Source organism: Miniopterus natalensis, chromosome 1 (assembly GCF_054644295.1).
Source record: "Miniopterus natalensis isolate mMinNat1 chromosome 1, mMinNat1.hap1, whole genome shotgun sequence".
Taxonomy (NCBI): Eukaryota; Metazoa; Chordata; class Mammalia; order Chiroptera; family Miniopteridae; genus Miniopterus; species Miniopterus natalensis.
The window spans coordinates 68,398,652-68,425,113 of NC_142081.1; the positions used below are offsets into that span (position 1 = coordinate 68,398,652).

At 39.8% G+C, this 26,462-nt stretch overlaps 1 protein-coding gene, 1 non-coding gene and 1 pseudogene across 2 annotated transcripts; 2 read left to right on the plus strand and 1 right to left on the minus strand.

Annotated features, from left to right (window-relative positions):
- Nucleotides 1–8,490: 8,490 nt before the first annotated feature.
- LOC148094187 (U6 spliceosomal RNA) lies at nucleotides 8,491–8,597 on the minus strand. Its single transcript, XR_015713694.1, has one exon. It is a non-coding gene; the product is annotated as a U6 spliceosomal RNA (small nuclear RNA).
- A 1,899-nt stretch (nucleotides 8,598–10,496) lies between these two features.
- Nucleotides 10,497–11,432, plus strand: LOC107531652 (olfactory receptor 6E1). The gene has a single exon (XM_016205755.1). It carries the CDS (start codon nucleotides 10,497–10,499, stop codon nucleotides 11,430–11,432), a length of 936 nt encoding a protein of 311 aa, XP_016061241.1.
- Nucleotides 11,433–26,369: 14,937 nt separating this feature from the next.
- LOC148094188 (hypoxanthine-guanine phosphoribosyltransferase pseudogene) overlaps nucleotides 26,370–26,462 on the plus strand; it is a 35,259-nt pseudogene continuing 35,166 nt past the window's right edge.

Sequence of the window (26,462 nt, forward strand, 5' to 3'; positions counted from 1 at the left end):
TTTCTAGTAGAAATGGTTATTTGGACCTAGTAAAGGTCATTAAGTGGCAAAAAAAAAGAAGGACTTTTTTTCTCATTTTTCTTGGATTTTCTAAAATGTCCTATGAGGAACATAAATTATTTTGCAGCAAAAAGAAAACAAAAATGTTATTTTAATAACTTTTTAAAAATTCATTCCACATTTCTCCTGATTGAAACACCGTCACAAGATTCTATTTGTAATTCTTGGCACAACTGAATATTTATGTGAGTCAGAATGTGTTTGGCATCACCCTCAAATCACAGTGTTCAGGTACAAAGATGTCCTTCAATCCAGTGATAAGAAGAACACAGTTTCATAGCTAAAGGCAGATAAAAAGAACATCATTTGCCCGGTACGTAGTACAGCTTGGCATCGATTTCTGACCCAAGGAAAGGAGGATCTAAGCCATCACAGCCGACAGCAAATCACAAGCTGAGTTTGTCAGAGGGAGGTTCATTGTCTGGGATGCTCCATTCAAATCACTTTGGGAAGGTGAAGTTAACTGCTGCTAAATTTCATAACCTTTGAAAATCAGTAACTTTTCAACTTTTCCAATCACAAAGGATATACCTGCAAACCTTGATAAGGAAGTTAATATTTACTTCATCATTACAGCAGATGTAATGGTAGGAAAACAAAGGCAAATGCAATAATGCTAGCCCTTCAGTGCAAGTTCTAATCCAAAGCATTTTCATAATCTTGACGCAAGCAAGCGGACCACAAAGCTTTTTGCCCTTATTTAGGACATATTACTTTCAAATAAAGGCTGCCCTGTACTTCAGAATTTTTAAAGTGACAAGAGGACACTTTAACACACACATACAAACACACACACACACACACACACGAATGGTAACTTTGTGAGGTGATGGATGTGTTAAATTAACTTCATTGTAATAATCATTCTGCAATATATAGATATACATATGTATCATCACATTGTACACTTTAAATATATACCATTTTATTGTCAAGTATACCTCAATAAAGCTGGGGGAAAATTTAACCCTAACTTTCCCATTATCTTTTTTTGTCCAAGGTTCTATACTATGTGTGATGGTTCCTTACATTCCTATAACAATGGGACTGCCTAATATTAGACAGGAACCCTCTAATTCAGAGGCATAATTATATTTATTATTTTAACCAAAAGTAACTGTTATTCTTGATCTGAACAAACAACAGAAACTTTTGTTTGCAAAGTTGTACTAAGTAACAGCCAAGAGATTTGGGAAGAGGCTGAGTGAGGCTCATTATAATAATTCTCTGGGGATTTCAAACCTCATCAAACTTGGGAGAAGAGTAGATCTCTTAAGAAAACAAAGCTGCAATCAAAGTCTTTCAGCCCTGATGCCACCTCCACAAAGAGATGTGTTTATTCCAGAAGTAGTTCACACACTGTCTCCTAGAGCCCCATTGCCCACAGAAGAAATATCTCACAGAGACTGGGCCAATGTGATGATATAATAAAGTTCTTTATCTTCAAAATCACCCCCATTAGTCTAAGAGGAGGATGGCGGAGGATTGCACCAAATAACTGTACTTTTCCAAGGTGGTTCCCGTGATGCGCTTGCTGAAAATGGAAGATTTTGAAACAGTCTTGGACTCGTTAGGTCCTGTGAGCCGAATGATGACAAAATCCAAGGAAACCATTCTTCTACCCAGGGAAGACAGCTGACCATTCAGGACACTTTGGAAAAGGATAGGTGTCCTTAGAGAATGCCATCAAATTCACGAGAAATGGAGATCTCACACCAACAGTGTAAGATCTGCATTTATAGCCTGTAGACAACATTGCAACCTCAAGAAATATCCCTGAGAACCAGGTATCTTCCTCAATCTTGTGAGTAGTGTATTTGGGATGGCCTGATTGGGACTTCTCCAGAGGACTTCTAGACACCTGACCCTGGATCTGTGGGGTAATCTCCACCTTGGCACTGCCGAGGATGGCAGAGCAGCACTGGCTTCCTCAAACCCCCCTCTTCCTGGCACTAGTTTCTAATATTCCTTTAGAAGATGTGGCACATGGAGCTTATGCACTAGTCTCATTTATAACTTTAAGCCCACCCTCCAGGTCAGTGCTAGGCAAGTCAAAGTTTATCCAATCAGAGCCATTAAGTTACTCATATTGGGGAACTTTGCCTGTTACTGTGTGTTCTGTGCAGCTATCCCCTTGGAAAACCCAAAACTCTGGACAACACTGAGTCTGGGTGAAACTGTTAATGTTCTTCCTCAGAAGGAGAAGATCTCACCCACCTTCTAAGTGTACTACAACTGTCCAGAAGACCATGCAGTTCCAGCCATGGCAGGACAAACCTCCAGGGCATCCCTAGAGACTTTCCCACTGGGCACTACATAACAGACCCTTAAAACAACGAATGGTCTGAGAGGAGGGTCCAGGCTCTCAGGCTGCCAAGCAAGTCTCTCCTTTCACTTCTCGAGCATGTAGGATAAAGGGGGAAATGCCGGGATTCATGAAGTGGCTCTCTTCCCTTTGTACCTGGAAGGCCACCGAGCTATTAATCTCTGGTTTGAAATAGGTTAAAAAAACAAACAAAACTAGTTTATTAGCAGCCTGTCTATGTGTTATATGCTTGGCCTGGTCACAATGTCTTTTTTTTTTTTTTTTAATTCTCACCTGAGGACATGTTTCTCATTGATTCTAGAGATGAGAGGAAGGGAGAGTGAGAGAAAAACATTGATCAGTTGCCTCCTATATGAGCCCTGTCTGGGAGAAACCCAGGTATGTACCCAGACTGGGAATCAAACCTGTGGCTCTTCGGTGCACAGACCATGATCGAACCAACTGAACCACACCGGCCAGGGTGGTCACAACGTGTTTTCATAGTTTATCTGTGCTAAGCTCATGATTCAGTATGAACCCAGAGCTTTCTCCTCCCCTCCCACTCACATCGAACTCTTCCTCATCTTAGTCTCTATTCCCATCTTCCTCTCCATGTGCCCTACCCAGGACTTCACCTAAATAATACTCATTCTACTAACTCCTGATGATGTTTCTGAGTGTGCCATTCATGGTGGATCCTGCTTCTGTTCTGAAAAGAGCTAGGTGAGTTTCTTGGCCACCTGGGCTCTTCTTTGAACCAAATGATAAAGCGGCAGAGACTTCCTTTTCAAATCACTGATAATCTAGACAACATTGAGCCTAGAAATACCCAGTGGAAAATAGCCCTAGGTATAACCTCAGAAGCTGATAGGCTATTTTGCGTTTTTTAATAACCATCAACAAATGTTAGGTATAATGGTAGTTTGTAGAATGACATTGAATAGTGTAGCCTGTGCTTAAAAAAGAAAAAAAGCAAAAACTTAAAAAGGGGAAGTTTATACAGTTTACAATTTCACCCTCGCCACTCATATTCCCTAGCATTTTCTTCATCCCAAGTACCTAAACTGGGTCCCAGTCTTACTCTCTAATGGCTGGCAAATAATTCTTGCTAGAGCTCTGCCTAACAATTATGGTAGTAGCTGATATTACTTAAGGATGGGAACTTCCAAAGATGCTGACTTTTTTTATTGAATTTGTTAGGGCGACATTGGTTAATAAAATTATATAGGTTTCAGGAGTACAATTCTGTATCACATCATCTGTATATTGTATTGTGTGCTCAGCACCCCAAATCAAGTCTCCTTCCATCAACATTTATCTCCCCTTTACGCTCTCCTACCTACCCCCTTTCCCTCTGGTAATCGCCATGCTGTTGTCTGACTATAAATTGTTTTTATTTTTTCTTAATCCCTTCACCTTTTGCATCCAGCCCCCACCCTCCTTCCCTCTGACAGCTGTCAGTCTGTTCTCTCTATCTATGAATCTGTTTCTATTTTGTTAGTTAGTTTACTTTGCTCATTAGATTTCACATATAAGTGAAATCATATGGTATTTGTCTTTCACTGACTGGCTTATTTCATTTAACATAATGCTCTCCAGGTCCATCCATGCTGTCGAAAAAGGTAAGATTTCCTTCTTTTTTACAGCCAAGTAATATTCCACTGTGTAAATGTACCACAACTTTTTTATCCACTCACCTACTGATGAGCACTTGAGCTGCTTCCAGATCTCAGCTATTGGAAATAATGCTGCAATGAATATAAGGGTGCATATATTCTTTAGAATTAGTGTTTTGGACTTCTTCAGATATATTCCCAGAAGTGGAATTGCTGGGTCATAAGGCAGTTCCATTTTTAAGTTTGAGATAACTCCATACTGCTTTTCACAGTGGCTGCACTATTCTGTATTTCCACCAACAGTGCACAAGTCTCCACATCCTCGCCAACACTTGTTGTTTGTTGATTTATTGATGATAGCCATTCTGACAGGTGTGAGGTGATATCTCATTGTGGTTTCAATTTGCATTTCTCTGATGAATAGTGACAGTGAGCATATTTTCTATTGGCCATCTGTATGTCCTCCTTGAAGAAGGATCTATTCAGGTCCTTTGCCCATTTTTTAATTGGATTTTTTGGGGTTTGGTGTTAAGTTGTATATGCTTTTTATAAATTTTGGTAATTAACCCCTTATCAGATGTATCATTCATGAATATGTTCTCCCATTCAGTGGGTTGTCTTTTCACTTTGTTAATGGTTTCCTTTGCTGTACAAAAACTTTTTACTTTGATGTAGTCCCATTTATTTTTTTCTTTTGTTTCCCTTGCCTAAGGAGATATATCAGAAAAAATATTGCTACCAGAAATGTCTGAGATTTTATTGCCTATGTTTTCTTCTAGGATTTTTATGGTTTTGAGTCTAAGATTTAATTCTTTAATTCATTTTGAGTTTGTTCTTGTGTATGGTGTAAGAAATTGGTCTAGTTTCATTTTTTTGCACTTATCCAATTTTCTCAACACCATTTATTGAATAGACTATCTTCACTATATTGTATGTTTTTGCCTCATTTGTCAAATATTGATTAACCATAAAGAAGTGGGTTTATTTCTGGGCTCCTTATTCTGTTTCATTGATCTATATGTCTGTTTTTCTGCCAGTACTATACTGTTTTGATTACTGTGGCTTTGTAGTATAGTTTGATATCAGGCAGCCTGATTACTCCAACTTTGTTTTTCTTTCTCAAGCTTGCTGTGGCTATTCAAATTCTTCTGTGGTTTCATATAAATTTTTGAAATATTTGTTCTAGTTCTGTGAAATACACCATTGATATCTTGATAGGAATTGCATTGAATCTGTAGATTGCTTTGGATAGTATGGACATTTTAACAATGTTAATTCTTCCTTTTCATGAACATATGCTTCCACTTATTTGTATCTTCTTCAGTTTCTTTCTTCAGTGTCTTATAATTTTCTGGGTATAGGTCTTTTATATTCTTGGTTAAATTTATTCCTAGGTATTTTATTTTACTTTTTGATGCAATTGTAAATGAGATTTTCTTAGTTTCCCTTTCTGATAGTTCATACAAATGCAACTGATTTCTGGATATTTATTTTGTATCTTGCTACTTTACTAAATTCATTTATCAGTTCTAGTAGTTTTTTGGTGGAATCTTTAGGGTTCTCTATATACGGTATCATGTCATCTGCAAATAATGACAGCTTTACTTCTTTCTTTCCAATTTGGATGCCTTTTATTTCTTCTTCTTGTCTGATCACTGTAGCTAGGACTTCCAGTACTATGTTGAATAAGGGTGGTGCAAGTGGACATCCCTGTATTGGTCTTTATCTTTCTTATTTTTTTAATCCTCACCTGAGGGTATGTTGTTGATTTTTAGAAAGAGAAAGGGAGAGAGAGAAAGAGAGAGAGAAACATTGATGTGAGAGAGAAACAGCAATCGGTGACCTCCAGTACTCACCCCAACCAAGAATCAAAACAACAACATAGATATGTGCCATGACCATGAATCAAACTCACAATCTTTTGATATATGGGATGACATTCCAATCAACTGAGCCAACTGGCCAGGGCTTATTCCCAATCTTAAGAGAAACACTTTGAGTTTTCGCCCATCGAGTACGATGTTGGCTGTGGGTTTGTCACATATGGCCTTTATTATGTTGAGGTATGATCTCTCTATTCCCACTTTGCTGCGAGTTTTTATCATAAATGGGTGCTGGATTTTATCAAATGCTTTTCCTGCATCCATTGATATGATCATGTGGTTTTTACCCTTCATTTTGTTTATGTGATGTATCACATTTACTGATTTGCGGATATTATACCAACATTGCATCCCAGAAGTAAATCCCACTTGATCATAGTATATGATCTTTTTAATGAATTGCTGGATCCAGTTTACTAATATTTTTTGAAGATTTTTAGCATCTATGTTCACCAGGGATATTGGCCTATAATTTTCTTTCTTTGTAGTGTCAGTATCTGGTTTTAGAATTTGGATAATATTGGCCTCATAAAAAAGAGCTTTGGGCTTTTGTTTGTTAGTAGTTTTTTATTACTGCTTCAATTTCTCCCTTTGTGTCCACCAAGATTTGCTTTACATACTTAGGAGCACCTATGTTGGGTGCATAAATGTTTACAAGAGTTATATTCTCTTGTTGGATTGCTCCTTTTATCATTATATAGTGTCCTTTTTTGTTTCTTACTGTAGACTTTGTTTTAAAATTTATTTTGTCAGATATAAATATTGCTACCCCAGCTTTTTTCCCCTTCCATTTGCATAAAATATTTTTTTCCATCCCTTTACTTTTAGTCTGCGTGTATCTTTTGTTCTGAGGTAGGTCTCTTGTAGACAGCATATATATGGGTCTTGTTTTTCTTTCCATTCAGCTACCCTATGTCTTTTGATTGGAACATTTAAGCCATTTACATTTAAAGTGATTATTGATTGGTATATGTTCATTGTCGTTCTATTCTTTTAACTATGTTCCTCTGTTGCTGTGTTGTGTTTTGTTTTGTTTTGTTGTTCTTGTAATTCTGGTTTGGGGCTAACAAACTCCTGGGCTTTTTTTTTTTTTTTTTTTGGTCTGGGAAACTCTTTATTTCTCATTCAATTTTAAGTGATAGCCTTGCTGGGTAAAGTAGCTTTGATTGTAAGCCCTTGCTTTTCATCACTGAATATTTCATGCCAAACCTCTGGCTTGAAATGTTATGTTGAGAAATAAGCTCACAGTTTTATGGGAGCTCCCTATAGGTAACTGTCTTCTTTTGCTGCTTTTGGATTCTCTTTGTCTGTAATTTTGCCATTTTAATTATGATGAGCCTTGGTGTGGTCCTCTTTGGGTTCATCTTGTTTGGGACTCTTTGTGCTTCCTGGACTTGTGTGTTATTTTCCATCACCAGGTTATGGAAGTTTTCAGTTACTATTTATTCAAATAGGTTCTAAATCCCTTACTTGCTCTCTTTTCCTTCTGGTTCCCCTATGACGTTGAAGTTGGTACTCTTCATATTGTCCCAATGATCCCTTAAACTATCCTCATTTTTTAAAATTCTTTTCACTGCTCTGATTGTGTTCTGCTACCTTGCCTTCCAAACTGCTGATTCAGTCCTCTGTTTCATCCAACTTACAATTTATTTCTTCTGTGTATTTGTCATTTCATATATTGTATTTTTCATTCCTATGTCCTTTTCATGTTGCTGTAGTTCTCACAAAGTTTCTTGTAGTTTTCACTAAGTTCACTGAGCAGCCTTATAACCATTATTTTGAACTCTATGTCTGATAAATCACTTGCCCCCATTTCATTTAGCTCTTTTTTTTAGCGATTCCTCCTATTCTTTCATTTGGGACATGTTTCTTTGTCTCCACATTTTGGCTGCTTTTTGGGGTGTGTTTCTATGTATTTGTTAGATCTACTATGGCTCCCAGCCTTATGTAGTAGGTGTTCTGTGGGACCCAGTAGCACAGTCTCCCTGATCACCTGCACTGGGTGTCCCAAGAAGGTCCCTTGTGTTATGTGGACCCTCCTGTTTTAATTGAGCCTTGATTGCCATTGGCCCATTCATGCGTGGGGTTGACCCTCAGGCTGGATAGCTGTGAGGATCAACCCCAAACACAGTGTATGAGCTGTGCAGATGCTGACCACATGGAGCAGAATTCACCTTACCAGGGTCTGGTGCCTGCTGAGATCTCCCTTTGGAAATGCCACTTGTGGAGTTAATTGTATCCTGCCCTGATGCTGTCTGAAGCTGACCACTGAGTGTGTTGTTTCTGGGGCCTCTTAGGAGGGACTCTGGTGCAGGCCAATGTCAGACACTGCCTGTGACTGGCCCTGGGCAACCTGTTTGGAGCTACAAAGCAATCCACAGTGTGGGGCTGCTTCTGCTGGGCTTGGATATGCACAGGAAGGTTCAAGCTGTGCACCAAGGCTGGCTTTTACCAGCACCAGACCCTGGGGCAGGTCAGCAAAAGTCACAAGGAGCCCTGAGATCCACCTTTGCCAGCCTCCGTTTGTTGGCTGCTTGTTCAGCTCAGTCACTGAATGAGCCTCTGACTGTATTCAAGTTGCATGAGGTATGTTCTCAGTGAGTCACCAGTGGTGTTCACCAGATCTAAAAATATGGAATGCTTCACAAATTTGCATGTCATCCTTGCTCAGGGGCAATGCTAATATTCTCTGTATCATTCCCATTTTAGTATATGTGTTGTTGAAGAGAACACCAAGGATGCTGAGATGTGTGTTTTTTATTATTGATTTTTAGCGAGAGGGGAAGGGAGAGGGAAAGAGAGAGAGAAACATCAATGTGAGAGTGAGACATCGATGGGCTGCCTCCTACACTCCCCCTATCAGGGATTGAACCCACAACCTGTACCTGTGCCCTGACCAGGAACTGAACCAGCAACCTTCCAGCGCATGGAATGACAATCAACCAACTGGACCACACTGGCCAGGGCAGGCTGCTGACTTTTAAAGAGAGATCTTTTTAAAGATTTTGGCAGGGGGCGTTGCTGCCAGGAGCACTCTAGCTGACCCAACCAGACCACTGTCTACTTACTAGACGTGTCAAAAATGGAGAGTGTCCCTTAAGAATGTTTATGGGGAGACATCTTCACCTCCTTATGAGGAAAAGCAAACTTTCTTCAGATAGACCAATGTAAGACTTACGACTCTGTAAAGCTGCTGTCCCCTAGGAAATATTACATAAATTATATGCCCTCAACCTCTTGTATGTCAAACACCACCAAACCCATTCCTCAGGCATTTGGGGCATTATTCACTCATCTAATCAAGTTTCACTAAATCTGATTGTTTCAAGAAACCTGTTCTAAGGGCTCTATAAAATGCAAAGATTGCCTGGCAGGGCATGGCTTAGCGGTTGAGGGTCGGCCCAGGATCCAGGCGATTGGGGTTCGATTCCCAGTCAGGGCACATGCTCTGGTTGCGGGCTCGGGGGGCTGCAGGAGGCAGCTGATCAGTGACTCTCATCATTGATGTTTCTATCTCTCTATTCCTCTCCTTTCCTCTCTACGAAATCAATAAAGATATATTTTTAAAAACATGCAAAGATTAATAAAGAAATTTTTGTCTCATGAGCAGCAAATGAAAAACCACCACAAAATACAATGAAAATTAAATGAGATATAATAACATTATGAGGGAGACAGAGGAAAGGCTCATTCATTCAGAAGAGAAGTCTCCATAGAAAAAAACAGCATGTGCTGAGGAGAGACTTAAAGGATAAATAAGATTTGAATGGCCAATGGTCCCAACCAGAATAGATGCCACATGCAATGCACAAGTGCAAGAAATGGACAAAGAATCAAAAAAAAAATCACAAAGAGCCTATTTTATCTAGAGCCCCTGGAAAGATGCAATGAGAGGAGAGCCTGTAAACGTTGCTTGAGAACATCATTAAGAACCTTGAATCCAAAACTTCCACTAAAGAATTTTTATTTATGCATATATTACTTGAATTTTTTTTATTTGTGAGAACTGGACTTTTCTTTCACAGATTTCCTCTTTCCTTTGTATTAATCCAAATACTAGTGAAAAGCATCAAAGACTCAGGTAATCTTGAAACAGCAGCAGAGTGTCTGTCATTCTAAATCAGTTTACCCGTGGATATGATTCTGTATCATCAATGGCTAAGTAAAGCACAAAAACTGCCACCCTCAAATATGAACTACTCATGGAAGAAGACCCAATATTGGAGTAAAGATAAAAATAGTATTGAATAAAAAATAAAATAAATTTTAAAATATAATGTTAAGGGCAAAAGAGTTCATTAAAGAATCAGTAATAAAAGTTTGGTTAAGAAAAATATGCAAAGATAAATTTTGGCTTAGGGTCTTATTTAGGACACCCTGCAGATCACCACTTTCTCTTTGAACACAGACACACCAGGAACTAAATGTAAGACAGGGGCCCTGCAAAACAAGCCTGAGTGGTCAGTGGTGGGAAGGTATGTCCTTCACAGAAATAAAGGGTTCTTTCGGTTCAAAGTATGACACTCATCCCTCTTTCCTTTCAGTTGCAGGTGTCCTCAGATTCCCCAGATCATCACAACTCCTAATGCTGCACACCTCTGATTGCCCATCCCAGCAGAGGTGGTAGGAGACATGGGAAACCACACCACTGTCACTGAGTTTGTCCTGCTGGGGCTGTCAGATGCCTGTGAGCTACAGATGCTTATCTTCCTGGGGCTCCTCCTGACCTACCTGCTGACTCTCCTGGGGAATCTCCTCATTGTGGTTGTCACCCTCATGGACAGGCGCCTCCACACCCCCATGTACTACTTCCTCCGCAACTTTGCTCTCCTGGAGATCTGGTTTACCTCAGCCATCTTCCCCAAAATGCTGACCAATATCCTGACTGGATACAAGACCATCTCCTTCCTAGGCTGTTTCTTCCAGAGTTTCCTGTATTTCTTCCTGGGCACCACAGAGTTCTTCCTACTGGCAGTGATGTCCTTTGACAGGTATGTGGCCATATGTAATCCCTTGCGTTATGCCACCATCATGAGCAAAAGGGTCTGTGTACAGCTAGTCCTTTGTTCATGGATGACAGGATTCCTCCTCATCATCATTCCAATTTTCATCATATTTCAGCAGCCATTCTGTGGCCCCAATATCATCAATCATTTCTTCTGTGACAACTTTCCACTCCTGGAACTCATATGTGCAGACACAAGTCTCATAGAGCTTCTGGGTTTTATTGTGGCCAACTTCAGCTTACTGGGTACTCTGTCTGTGACGGCCACCTGCTATGGCCACATCCTCTGCACCATCCTGCGTATCCCTTCAGCTAAGGAGAGGCAGAGAGCCTTCTCAACCTGTTCATCCCACATCATTGTCGTGTCTCTCTTCTATGGCAGCTGCATCTTCATGTATATCCGATCAGGCAAGGGTGGCCAGGGGGAGGGCAGGAACAAGGTGGTGGCCTTGCTCAACACGGTGGTGACCCCGATGTTTAACCCCTTCATCTACACCCTGAGGAACAAGCAGGTGAAACAGGTGTTTAGTGAGAAATTGAGCAAGCTCCTCTTAAAAAGATGAGCTGGACCTGAGGGAAAGGGGACGTTGTCTCCTCTCCTCAGCAAAGGTAGCTCCTGTCCTGATCTGCATGAGCTATCCCCTCCTAGACAGTTTTTACTATGTGCTCTAATCTACAGTGCTTTCTTACATATATCATTAGTGACACATGCGATCTTGTCAGAGAGTACAGAAAACTCAGTATACCACTACTATGTCTGCTATATATATCTTAATGTTTCTGACCCTAGTGTGTATCTGAGTTTCTTAATCTTGCCTCATTTTTAAGTTGTAATTATGAGTTAAGCATTGCTTCTTCACCAGAACCTTTCAAAATTGTATTTATGACAGGCTGTTATTTATTATAGACTTCAGAAATATTATATGTATGAAGAAATTATTGAGGTACATAGCCAAGAAATGTTCAACAAAAAAGTATCAGATATTAAAACACTAAGTCAAGAACTAACAGATAGAACAATGGAACTGAGTAGATCATCTGGAAAGATGATGCAGTATATATAAAGATCTAATAGATGATAAAAGTACACTTTACAATCGGTAAAGAACAGAAGGTCGATTCAATAAATGATGCCACAACTACTGACTGACCACAATAAAAGCAGCCTTCCTTACCAAGAGAATGGGATCTAGTACTTGGTTGGTTATTTGGCGGGGCGGGGGGAGGGGGGGGAGCAGGATAAAACAGTAGAACAATTTAAAAGTGATATATACATCTTAAATATTTATTTGAAATTAAAACCCATAAATAAATATTTATTCACTAATCTATAAATACCCCTTTCTTTAGAATGAAGCTGATGAATGTTGTAGTCTCTCTTATTTAACCAACATTCATAATGTATCCTCTATAATTTTCAGGATTTGTTTCAGTAGTACAGAAAATTTAAAGATGCTTGAGAAACTATCTGTGAGCAGAATTCTAGAAATTTCACTTTTTGTTTGTCTGTTTGCCAGTCTTCACAGTTCTCACCCACACCTACTTCAACAACAACAAAATATCTGGCTTTTTGGAATCTATTACAGAAAATCAACTTAGTTTTCATAGAAACAGTTTTGTTTTTACACTTATATTTCATTGGTTTATCTTTAGGTAAAATATGTAATGACAATAACAAGTCCTATTATCAGAGAGAGATTCGGAAACACACAACTGATTCTTCATACAAACCAACTAGTGAGAACAAAAATACACATGGGTACTAGAGAAGCCTACCAGCTGCAAAGCATCGATCATTTTGAGAAGCAGTATAACCCAGAGATTGAGTACAGCTACTAGAAGCCTACTACCTGGGTTCAGATCCAAGCTACCCTATTAGCCATTTGATCTTGAGCAAGCAAGACTCCTTTGAGTCTCAGTTATATATAGAGAGAGATAACAATAGTAGTATTTATCTCAGAGAATCCTTATAAGCATTAATGCATTAATATTTGTTAGAATGCTTAACACAGGGCTTGATACAGAGCAAGTACCACGTGAGTGTCAGATACTATGTTTTATTGAAGAAAGAAGTTGAAGAAATTAAAGATAAACCAAGATACCATCCAGTATCTTGGAGGAGAAGCTAAGTTAGGGCCTCACCTCATATCTTAAGCTGAAATTAATTCAAAATGAATTAAATGGATAATATAAAACCTGAAAACATAAGAAAGAAAATTTGGGTAAAATTATTAAAGATGTGTTGGGCCCAGCCAGCATGGCCCAGCGGTTGAGCATCAACCTAGGATCCAAGAGATCACAGTTCGATTCCCGGTCAGGGCATATGCCTGGGTTGTGGGCTCCATCCCCAGTGGGGGGCATGCAGGAGGTAGCCAATCAATGATGACTCTCTCATGATTGATGTTTCTATCTCTCTCTCTCCTTCTCCCTTCCTCTCTCTGAAATCAATAAAAAAATTTTTTTTTAATTTTTTAAAAAAGGATGTGTTGGGAGTTTCAATGGGAGAAACATAAAAGTTAATTTATAAATTTGGCTATGTAAAATTTTTCACTTCTTTATGTCTGGAAAAAACACAAATTGTGTAATAGCCATATGTACTTTCTACCTACCTAGCATCCATTCCCAGTTCTTAAAGTTAATATGACTCTAATTTTTACCAGAAAAACCCCTTCCCATTCTGTCCATATAGTTAAGGTGGCGCTGACTTCATTCCTTACCAACTGGAGCATGACCATGGTTATTGGCTCATGGATGGCCACATGACTAAAATCAGGCCAGTGAAACAAAATGAGTCTCAATTCAAAGATATTTATGGTAAATAATGGAAGAGAGACTCTCTCTCCTGGGATAATGTAGACCTAAGAAAAGTATAGACCACTTACCAAATAGAGGGTGTGTCACAAGTAGGCTTACAGTTGTGAGTAAGCAAAACAGTTTATCCTTATATTACTATTTATTAATATTGTCTTATTTTCCATACAAACAACTCTTAACCTACTTTTGCCCCTATATCTAATTTTATGAGGCTAACAAAACCTTGATACCAAAACTGAAAGGCACATTACAATAAAGAAAAATTACAAACATTCTTTCTCACAAATATGATACAAAAATCTTAAATAACAGCAAAGTGAATTAAATTATACATAATGAGGATACCAAGTAAAACATTCCAGGAATGCAAGGTTGTTTTAATATTTGAAAATCAATCAATATAATTCACCACGTCAACAAAAGAAAGAAGAAAAACCAAATGATCATCTCAATAGATGCAGAAAAATATTTGATAAAATTCAACAATCATTTCTTTTTTAAAAATAGCTCTGTAGCCCGGCCGGGCATGGCTCAGTGGTTAAGCATCGACCTAGGATCCAGGCAATCAGGGTTCGATTCCCGGTCAGGTCACATGCCCGGGTTGCGGGCTGCAGCCGATCAGTGACTCTCTCATCATTGATGTTTCTGTCTCTCTCTCTCCCTCTCCTTTCCTCTCTCTGAAATCAATAAAGATTTTTTTTTTTAATTTTTAAAAAAATAAAAATAGCTCTGTAGCATATCCTTAAATTAAAGGAATACCTGTAATCTACTGAAGGGTAATCATAGAAACCTGCAACATACATCATACTTTATGGTAAAATGTTGAAAGATTACCCTCTGAAATCAGTAATGAACTAAGTCTACCCACTATCACCAACTTCTACTGTACTAGAGCTCCTAACCAGTACAAAACAGCAAGAAAAAGAAATAAAAGGATTAAGTACTGTAAATATATGAAGTAACACTATTAGTATCACTATGGACAAGCTCTTGAAATTAACCAGTTAACTGAGACAAGTTAAAATCCACAAATGTTTTTATTTTTTATACCAGCAATAAATAGAAAGTTAACATTTTAATGATACAATATTCAATAGCATCAAAAATATTAAGTACCTAAATAAATCTTACAAAATATGTACCAATCCTTTATTTAAAAACTACAAAATAGCCCTGGCCTGTGTGGCTCAGTTGGTTGGAGCATCATCCCATTCACTGGAGAGTCATGAGTTTAACTCCCAGTCATGGCACATAACCAGGTTGTGGGTTTGATCCCTGGTCAGGGCCCATTCAGGTCATGTACAGGAGGCAACCAATGGATGTTTCTCTCTCACATCGATGTTTCCTTCTCTCCCTCTCTTTGCGCCTCTCTTTAAATTCAATGAGAAACATATTCTTGGGTGAGAATCAAAACAACAACACTACAAAACACTAGATATTTCTTTCAAATGGGAATGAATAAAAAGCTGGGATAGCAATACTTATATCAAACAAAATGGACTTTAAAACAAGGCTATAATAAGAGACAAAGAAGGACATTATATAATGATAAAAGGATCAATCCTATAAGAGGATATAGCCCTCCTAAACATTTATGCACCCAATATAACAGCACCTACATATATAAATCAATTACTGATGGACATAAAGGGAGAGATTGACAATAATACAGTCATAGTAGGAGACTTTAATGCCCCACTGACATCAATGTATCTTCCATACAGAAAATCAACAAGGAGACAGCAGCCTTAAATGACACATTAGACCAAATGGATTTAATTTATAGTTTTAGAACATTTTACTCCAAAGCAGAAGAATATACATTCTGCCCAGCCGGGTGTGTCTCAGTGGTTGAGCGTCGACCTAGGATCCAGGCAATCAGGGTTTGATTCCCGGTCAGGGCACATGCCTGGGTTGTGGGGTGTAGCCGATCAATGACTCTCTCACCATTGATGTTTCTATCTCTCTCTCTCCCTCTCCCTTCCTCTCTCTAAAATCAATAAAGATATATTTTTTTTAAAAAAAGAAAAGAAAAGAAAACAATCTTTAAAAAAAAAAAAAAGAATATACATTCTTTCAAGTGCATATGATACATTATCCAAGATAGATCACATGTTAGACCACAAAACAAGTATAAGTAACTTTAAGAAGATTAAAATCATACCAAGCAAAAAGAAAAAACTATCAAAACTGGCTTGTAAGAGAAGGTCTCTTTCAGGAGGTGACATTAAAGTGGAGTCCATAGAGCTGTAATAAGCCGGACACAAGAAAATCATGGCAGTAGGCACTCCAAGCAGGAAGTACAGCATGTGTCAATAATATGAGACGGGAGCAACTCTGGTTTCTTCAAGGAACAAATAAAATACAACGTGCTTTAAAAAAAAAAGTAATATAAAGAATCTTCAGTGATATGAAACTAGAAATCAATTACAAAAAAGTGAAAAGCATACAGACATGTGGAGGCTAAATGACATGCTACTAAGCAATGAATGGGATAACAATGAAATCAAGGAAGAAATCAAAAGATACCTTGAGATAAATGAAAAAAACACATACAATCACCCAAAATCCATAGGACACAGCCAAAGCAGTTCTAAGAGGGAAATTCATAGCCCTACAGGCCTACCTTAAGAAACAATAATAATCTCAAATAAACAATCTAAACTATACCTAAAGGAGCTAGAAAAAGAACCATAAACAAAGCCCAAAGTTAGTAGAAGAAAGGAAATAATAAAGATCAGAGCAGAAATAAATAAAATAGAGTCTAAAAAAAAAAATAGAAAAGATGAATGAAACCAAGAGCTGGTTCTTTGAAAAAATAAACAAGATTGATAAACTTTTAACCAGAATCATCAAGGGAAAAAAAGAGAGAACCCAAATAAATAAAATCAGAAATGAAACAAAAGTGGCAACTGAACACCACACAGAAATACACCAGAGATTACAAGAAAATACTGTAAACAATTATATGCCAACAAATTGAACAGTCTGGAAGAAATAGATAAACTCCCAGAAACACACAATTTTTCAAAACTGAATCAAAACTGAATCAAAAAATCTAAACAGACCTATTAATGCCAAAAAAATCAAATCAGTAATCAAAAAAAAAGTGCAGGCAAACAAATGTCCTGGACCAGGTGGTGAATTTTACCAAACATTCCAAGAAGAATTAACACCTACCCCTCTCAAACTTTTCCAAAAAATTCAAGAGGAGGAATGTTCTGAAGCTTATATTACAAGTCCACCATTATCTTAATTCCAAAAACAGATACCAACACTACAAAGAAAGAAAAGTATAGGCCAATATCCCTGGTAAACATAGATGCTAAAATCCTCAACAAAATGTTAGCAAACTGTATCCAGCAATACATTAAAAAGATCAAACATTATGATCAAGTGGGATTTATTCCTGAGATGGAAGGTTTGTTCAATATGTGCAAATCAATTAACATGACACACCACATAAACAAAATGAAGAGTAAAAATCATATGAGCATATCTGTAGATGCAGAAAAAGCATTTGGTAAAAATCCAGCATCCATTTATGATTTTTAAAAAATTAAAATTAAAAAATCTCAGCAAAGTGAGAATAGAGGAAACATACCTCAACATAATAAAGGCCTATATGACAAACCCAAAGCTATCATCATACTCAACGGGAAAAAGCTAAAAGTATTTTCCTAATAATGTGATGTATCCTTCTAAGTATGGTGCTATATGCAAAATGCTAGCATTCAAGTTCACTTGATTCAGAAAATAAATAAATGAAAGTATTTTACTTAAGATCAGGAACAAGACAAAAATGTCCACTTTTACCACTTGTATTCAACATAGTATTGAAAGTCTTAGTCACAACAATGTGATGATAAAAAGAAATAAAAGGCATCCAAATTGGAAAAGGAGTAAAATTGTTATTATTTGAGGATTACATGATACAATGTATAGAGAACCCTAAAGATTCCACACAAAAGCTACTAGAACTGATAAATGAACTCCATAAATTGGTAGGATACAAAATTAATATTCAGAAATCAATTCCATTTTTACACACCAATAACAAAGTAGCAGAAAGAGAAATTAAGAAAACAATCCCGCCCCGCCGGGTGTGGCTCAGCGGTTGAGCGTCGACCCAGGATCCAGGCAATTGGGGTTCGATTCCTGGTCAGGGCACATGCCCAGGTTGAGGGCTCGATCCCCAGTTGGGGGCATGCAGGAGGCGGCCGATCAATGACTCTCTCATCATTGACGTTTCTATCTCTCTATCCCTCTCTTTTACTCTTTCTGAAATCAATAAAAATATTTTTTTTTAATAAAAAAATAAATAAAGGAGACAAAAGGTTCTTATTAAATGCATAAATAGCCCAATGTGACTCAATTGGTTGGAGTGTGGTTCCGTGCACAGGAAGGTCGTGGGTTTGATTCCTGGTCAGGGCACATACCTAGGTTGCAGGTTCAGTTCCCAGTCGGGGCACCTACAGAAGGCAACCGATTGTAGTCTCTCTCACATCAACGTTCCTCTCTCGCTCTCCCTCTCCGTCTCTGTCTCTTTTCCTTCCTCCCTCTCTAAAATTCAAGTTAAATTTTTTTTAAATGCTTAGATGTAAATCTAACAAAATATGTGCCAGACTTATATGCTGAAAAATCATCAAACACTCATGAAAGAAAACAATGAAAATCTAAATAAATGGTGATAAATACCCAGGTGTCCACAAATTGATATGTTCTCCACAAACTGATATATTGCTTTAACACAATTTTTATTAAAATTTAAAAAAAAAAAAGTATAAATACCCAAGAAGCTTTATGTAAAGTCCATTAACATTATATTGATTCTCCTTATGCTTTTGGACATTTCATGGCCATATAAATAGGTTATATTTTGTGTTCTATTTCTTTGTTCTAGGTCTTATGTTCAACTCTTTAATTCATTTTTAGTTGATTTTTATAAGTGGTTTAAGATAAGGGTTCAGTCTCATTGTTTTGAGAGTGGCTATTAGTTTCCTCAACACCATTTATTGAAGAGACTGTTCTTTTCCTTATTGTATATTCTTGGCTCTTTTGTTGAAAATTAATTGATCATATATGCATGAGTTTATTTCTGGACTTTCTAGTCATTCCACTGATCTATGTGTCTGTTTTTATGCCAGTACTATACTGTTTTGATTAACCTAGCTTTGTAATATAATTTAAAATCAGAAATGTAATGTCTTCAGCTTTGTTTTTCTTTCTCAAGATTCTTTGGGCCTGACCAGGTGTGGCTCAGCAGTTGAGCATTGACCTAGGATCCAGGAGATCGTGGTTCGATTCCAAGTCAGGGCACATACCCAGGTTGCGGGCTCGATTCCTGCCAGGGTCCAGCCTCAGAGGTCCAGAAGTCCCCAAAGGTGTGGACGGCGTCAGTGAAGAATGAAGGACATGGAGACAGTGTTCAGAGCATCAGGACAATCAGCTTCTCCCCTTTATTGCCTTGTTACAACTGTATTTATACTATTTGATTTTATTGCTGGTTAAACAACATGACATCATGCTTTGTTCTGGTTTCTGTTTTGGCCTTTCACAGTTAATGAATATACCTTCTTATCTGACCTCTACTAAAGAATTTACATCTGTTTAGGTGTGTTAATTTTAGTCTCACCTATTGTTTATATTTCTATAGGCTATTCTACAGGTTACTCTCTAGTTTGTTATTTATATTCTAAAGTTACTATTCTATTGCTCTACCACAGAGCTAAAAGGAGAATAACTCAGCCAGCTTTTCTTATGTGAAGGTGATTCTAGTCCTAGGTGAGGGCTCTGGGGCTTGCTCGTGATTGTCTTTAGCTGTGGTGACTGCCCGCCTGTCTGGCACCTGCCTCAGTCTCCCCGCTGACATTCCCCACAGCAGCCCCTCCTCAGTGTGATGTCCTGTGTATGATAAGGGCTCAGGTGTAGACTGAAATACTCTCTTTCCTAGACCGCTCTTTCCTTGGGGGGATTCCCAGAGTTTTCCATTAATATGAACATCCCCCAGTGATACATTCCTTAGTGGGGACTCACTGTGGCCTCCCTGTGGATGGCCCTGCGCTGCCGAGTCAGCAGGGCCCGGACCCAGGCCTCTTCCCCGGTGGGGAGCTTCCTGTGGTAGTGGCCTAAACTTTCTGCTGACAGTCTGAGTCTAAGTTCCTTATAGGTGCCACATGATATCTTTGTAATACTTGGGGCTTTTCCTGAATCATTGTCTTTTCCAGTCCCATCCGACTCCCCTGCTAGGGAAAAGTTTCCAGCCAGGGCGATGCCCTTTTCTGGTGCAGTGACTCGGGTAAGGACACAGAGCGTCAGGAAGGGGAACAAGCATGGGAAGAGGGATCTGCCATCCGCCAAGCCCCATGGAGCACTGGCTGTGCAGGGGTCTCCTCCTTGAAGGACTGTGTCAAGCAGCAAGCATGGAATGGCTTCCAGCAGACCCCCAGTCGAGGGAGTGCAGGAGGCAGCTGACCAATGACTCTCTCATCATTGATATTCCAGCTTTCTCTCTCCCTCTCTCTGAAGTCAATAAAGATATTTAAAAAAAAATAAAAAAAAAATTAATTTGGTTATTTGTGTCTTTTATGATTCCATACAAATTGTGGGATTGGTTTTTATATTTCTGTTAAAAAAAAAATGCCATTGGAATTTTGATAGGAATTGCTTGAAATCTGCAGATTGCTTTGGGTAGTATGGACATTTTAACAATATTAATTCTTCCAATCCATTAACACACAATACACAATATCTTTCCACTTATGTGTGTCTTCTTCAGTTATTTTCATCAGTGTCTTATAGTTTTCAGTATACAGATTTTTTACCTCCTTGGTTAAATTTATTGTTATTTATTATTCCACTTATTTAAAAATGTAGAAAATGCAAACTAAACTATAATGATAAAAAGCAGATTAGTTTTACTTTGGCTTGAAGATAGAGGGAAAGATGAATTACAAAGGGATGTGAGGACATTTTTATGGTAATAAGAATTTTATTATCTTCATTTTCAAGATGGTTTATCAATACATACACACATTAAAGTTCATCAAATTGTATATTTTAAATAAGTGCATTTTTGTATGTCAATTATACATCACTAAATATTTTTTAATCTCAATTTTCAAGCTAAAGTGCAACTTCGATATAGCTGAAGAGAGACCAAATGAACTCAGAGTAGATGTGAAGAAGTTATCCAGAATGCAGTGCAGCAAGATAGGGACATTAAATATAAAAGTGACTTTAAGAGAAATGGTGATTAGAGATAGTCTAATATAAATTAATCAGAGTTGTGAAAAGATTATATAGAGAGAATCCATATTCAAAAAGATAATGTCTGGAAGGTTTCTACATTAGTGAAAGACATCAATCCTCAGACTCAGGAGGCTCAGCCAAACCCATACTCCAGATACATTCTCTTGAAACTTTAGAACACCAAAAGCAAAGAGAACATTTTAAAAGCAACCAGAGCCCTACCCAGTTTGGCTCAGTGGTTGGAGCGTCGGCCCCGGGGGCTGAGGAGTCCTAGGTTCAATTCCAGCCAAGGGCACGTACATCTGTTGCAGGCTCGAGCCCTGGCCCCTAGCTGGGGCAAGAGCTGAAGGCAACCAATCGCTGTGCCTCTCTCACATCAATGTCTCTCTCTCCCTTCCACTGTCTCTGAAAAAGCAATGGAAAAAATATCCTCAGTTAAGGATTAAAAAGAAATAAAAATAAAAGCAACCAGAGAGTAAAAAATATATCTCCTGTAAAAGACAATTAGACAATCTGCTAACCAAAAGCAGCAACAAAAAAACAGAAGACAGTGGAATATAATGAGATAAAATAATTATTAACCTAGAAACCCATACTCAGCAAAACTATCTTAAGAACAACAGCAAACTAAAGGCATTTTAAGTCAGACAGAACCTGAGCAAGTAGGTCATTAAGAGACCCTCTCTAAAATAAATTACTTAAATGGAAAAATAGTCCTAGAATGAAGAACTAAGACATAAAAAAACAAAGGGTGAACAAAAGGCATTGATTACTTTAAACAACAATAATGTTTAATTTGGAGAATCAAAAACAAATACTCTAAGGTTCATATATTATGCAATAAGGAGATAAAGATATTGATGAAATTTAGACTTTGTTAATTGTACATACTAAAAATTCTGGGGGAACCTCTAAAATAAAAGAAATAGAGTTCATGACATTAGTAGAGAGAGGAAAAGGAATGGGGGTTGAGGCTTAATCACTCCAAAAGACAAGAAAGGAGAGAATTAAAAACAAAAAGCAAACAAAACAGAAAAGCAAGTGTTGGCTGGTGTGGCTCAGTTGGCTGAATGCCATCCCATGCACCGACAGGTCACCCATTTGATTCTCAGTCAGGCTTGCAGGGCTCGATCCCGGCTGGGATGCGTGCTGGAGGCAGCTGATTGATGTTTCTCTCTCATATCAATGTTTCTCTTTCTCCCTCTCCCTTCCTCTCTCTCTAAAAAAAAAGAAAACAAAAAAAGAAGGTTGAAATAAAGCCAAATATATTAGTAGACAAAATAAATGTTAATGGACTAAACTAAGATTTTTAGATTGAATTTTTTAACTTAAAACTAAGCTATAAGCTATGTATAGGAGGTAAAACTAAAATATAAGAACCAAAAAATTTAAAAAAATAGCAGAAGATGAGAAAAGGTACACCAGTATTATGCCATTTTAGGAATCATAAAAACTTCCATTGGACACGTCTGTGGTCTAAGGCCTTCTGTACTAAAAGGTAAATTACAGATATATGGTGCATATAGCAGCTAGCTTTGTTCAGGTCACAAACCAAGCTATTCCAAGTTCCCTTTCTGTGAAATAAATTTATTTATTTATACATTCATTCACCATCCATCTATTTGTAACCAATATTAACTGTTCCACAAATCCATGATAATATGTGGCTATATATGGTCATGTCTCTTTTTATTTTTTCAGTTAATTATACAAGTCCCCACCTTCTCTAATAACAGCAATTCCAGTATCTCCTTGTTGGGTCTTCCTGTCCCCACCCCCAAGGGTTCTAGAATTTCAATCCTTACAAAGAAAGGGAGTAAAGAAGACAGGTTGGTCACACACAGACACACACACACACATCCACTCAGCCTTTCACCATTTCAGTGCGTACTAGCAACTTCAACATTGTACCTCAAAGATATCTGAGGGCTTTCTCTGGCTACAGAAGCTGCTCTGCCCATGTTTACAGCACCAGGAGCTGTCACTCTCCAACTCTCCTTTAGAGAAGATGCCTTCAGAAGAAAATGTCCTTTCACGAGTCCACAGTCATTTGTCTTTCTAAAGGAGATTCACACGCTGAATCTGAAGTGCTCATGGGTCCCCTTGTGGGAAAAGTAATAGCAAAGGAGCCTGCCTTCAATGATTCAGGGAGGCTTTTAAATTTACAACATCTCTCTCACTTTTGAAAAGGAACATATACGTTTAACCTCTATCAATTTTCCCTTGAAAATAAATTTCACTATCAACCTCTTCTCCCCATCTCGACTGCTCCCACCCCGTTCTAGTCTCCAGCGTCTGTCATGGATGACTCTGACGGTCTTCTCACCCATCTCCCTTTTGTTCACCCCCAGCCCATTTTCCTCACAGCAGCCAGAGTGATTTTTATAACTGTAAATCAGGTCAGGCCCCTTTCCTGTCTAAAACTCATTAGTAGCTTCCCTTTAATCTTCAAATAAAACCTAAATGCCTTACCTTAACCCTCAGTGTCTTCTGGTGATTCCAAGATCATTTGATTTTCTAAGAGAGACTCGCTAGTTGATTACTGTTCTGGCCATCATTGTTCTGGCCACCATGGCCAGAAGAACACCTAAGGAACTAACAGTAAAGGTAGAAAAAGATCCTTATTGTACAGGACAAGCCCGACAAGCTAGCCCAATAATTACCTCCCCCCTGAGTTCATATAGAAAAAAAAAACAAACCAGTCGCGCTCCCGCCGAGCATAACCCCATTACTCATTGTAAGACATTGTGTTTCAATCATCCCTTTTATGTTGCTAAAGGTCCCCCCTTGTCTCCTGCAACAAAACCTGACAACCTAACAAATTATTAGAAGTCCCTTTGCATAGTGCCTTTGTAGTTGCCTTTGTAGTTACTGAGTATAAAATGTGGAAAGAACTAAGGGTCGGGGCTGCAGTTCGGCTCTTACATGAGTGAGACCCCACAACTGTAGCCGCTGGCCAGCTAATAAAGGCTCCAAAATTCAAACACAAACTCTGGTGGTCGTCTGTCGCCGGTCACCCCAGAACATTTGGAGGCCCCAGCGAGATCACTCCAGCCACGGGCCGACGGAAACCCAGGTGAGGATACTCCAGTCTCCGCCCGGGTTCCAGGGAGGCGGAGTATCTCCTCCTAAATTTGCGATCCGACCGTGAGAGCCGTCTGGACCCCCGCGGGGAGGTAAGCACGTGCTGTCTGTCTTCTGTCCGGAACATTCCTCGGGAGGACCGTGGGAGGGCTGGACGCAGCAGAACCTCCAGGTCCAGGTGCTCCGCCGCGAAGGCGGCCGGGGTCTCTGGTGCATGCCGCCTTAGGGGGCACCTGTCTTGTCTGTCTGCTTTTTGTCAAAATGGGTCAGGGACAGTCGTCTCCATGTGCGCAGTTACAATGTTTTCTCAATAATTTTAAAGATTTCCAACAGCGGGCAGCCGGCTATGGATTTGAAGTAAATGCCTTTGATCATGAGAAATTCTATGACTGTGAATGGCCAACATTTGGGGTGGGGTGGCCGCCGAGTGGAACCTTTGATCTGGGTATTGCCTATAAAGTACACAATAAGGTCTATGGGAATCCTGGCCATCCCAACCAAATTCCCTACATTCAGTTATGGGTTGATATTCTCATTGATAGACCCCGTTGGCTAAAAAAGTGCCAGAATTCTGAAAAGAAAAGAGACAGACGGTCCTATTAGCAGGACCAAAAAGCAGAGAGAAAGAAAAGAGACCTCCCATTCTGCAGGACGAGGGAGGAGACGACTTTCCCCTTGTCCAGCCACCTCCCTATGTTCCTCCCCGCCAGCCGCTGGTCCCCAGCGCCCTCCCTCCCCAGACTCCATGGGACCCTCAGCCCCAACACCTAGAGACCCCTTGAGCCCTCCCCACACTAGGCAGGGTTCTTCCTATGGACCTGGAGTCCCGGTAACAGAGGGAGATAATTTAGATCAGGCGGCCCCGATTCTCCCCCTACGACAGGCAGGGCCTGTAGGGGCAGGCTGCCCTGCTGGGAGGCCATTATGGTTTATGTCCCTTTTTCCACCAGCGACCTCTATAACTGGAAACATCAGAATCCCTCTTTTTCTCAGGACCCCCAGGGCCTGATCTCCCTCCTCCAGTCAGTCTTTTACACACACCAGCCAACTTGGATGATTGCCAACAACTCTTGCAAACCCTTTTTACTTCGGAGGAGAGAGAGGATAAGGTCGGAGGGCAGGAAATTAGTCCTGGAGCCAGGTGGCCAGCCGACCACTGACCCCCCGGGCTAGAGGCTGTGTTTCCCAGTGGCCGGCCCACTTGGGATTCAAGTTCGGACCAGGGAAGGGAGGCTCTCGACAGGTTTCGCCAGACTCTCTTGAGGGGCCTCCGGGCTGGGGCCAAGAAGCCCACAAACCTCTCGAAAGTCACCGAGATGGTCCAAAGACCAAATGAAAGCCGGGCAGCATTTCTTGAAAGATTATATGAGGCATATTGGGTCTACACCCCCATAGACCCACAGTCCGCAAATAACCACCAAGCGGTCAACATAGCTTTTGTGTCCCAGTCGGCCCCAGACGTTAGAAAGAAATTATAGAAGTTAGAAGGCTTTGAGGGAAAGCTGCTCTCAGAACTGGTCGAAATAGCCCAGAAGGTTTTTAATAATCAGGAGGATCAAGCCGCCAGCCTGAACACTCGAATAGCGAAGGTCCTGTTGGCAATGCAAGAGAACAGAGGAGCCCAAGAAAGGTCAGGCAGGAAGGAGGAGAACAAAAATAGGAGAGAAGAGAAACCGAAGGCTGGGCAAAAACCACTGTGCATATTGCAAGGAGGAAGGACACTGGAAGCGCGAATGCCCCAAGAGGAAGATAGGCAGACCCGCCCCTGTACTGGTAGAAGAGATGGACTGAGGATGTCAGGGCTCTGATGGCCCCCAGGAGCCCCGGGTAAGGTTAGAGATAGGGGGCAAACCTGTAGACTTCCTGATTGATACAGGTGCCACTTTTTCAGTCTTACAGCAACCGGTCGGGCCGGTGTCGAAAGGGAAAGTCCCCATTCAGGGAGCCACAGGACACGTGAAATCCTACCCCTGGACCCAAGCCCATATTTCTAACCTGGGGACTAAGACTGTTACCCACTCCTTCCTCGTCATGCCAGAATGCCTGTATCCCCTCCTTGGTAGGGACCTCCTCAGCAAACTGCAGGCCACCATCACCTTTGAGAAAGGGGAACAACGAGTGACATTTGGGGGACCGACAACCCATGCCCCCCCAGTCCTCCTCCTAACATGTCTGCTCAAGGAAGAATACCGTTTGCATGAGACACCCCCAGCTTCCCCTGCCCCTGACCCACTTCAGCAGTTGAGGCAAGAGATCCCTCAGGGGACCCTCCCGGGCTGGCAGCCCACAGGCCTCCCATCGTCGTCCAGCTAACTAGTGTGGCAGTCCCTGTCTGCATCAGACAATACCCGATGGTCAAAAGGCGAAGGTCAGGATCGCCAAACACATCCAGAGACTCCAGGATGCCAGAATTCTAGTCCCCTGCCAATCGGCTTGGAATACCC

Bases quoted from the DNA above. Each gene is read 5' to 3' on its own strand.
- LOC107531652 (XM_016205755.1), top strand. From the start codon at position 10,497: ATGGGAAACCACACCACTGTCACTGAGTTTGTCCTGCTGGGGCTGTCA.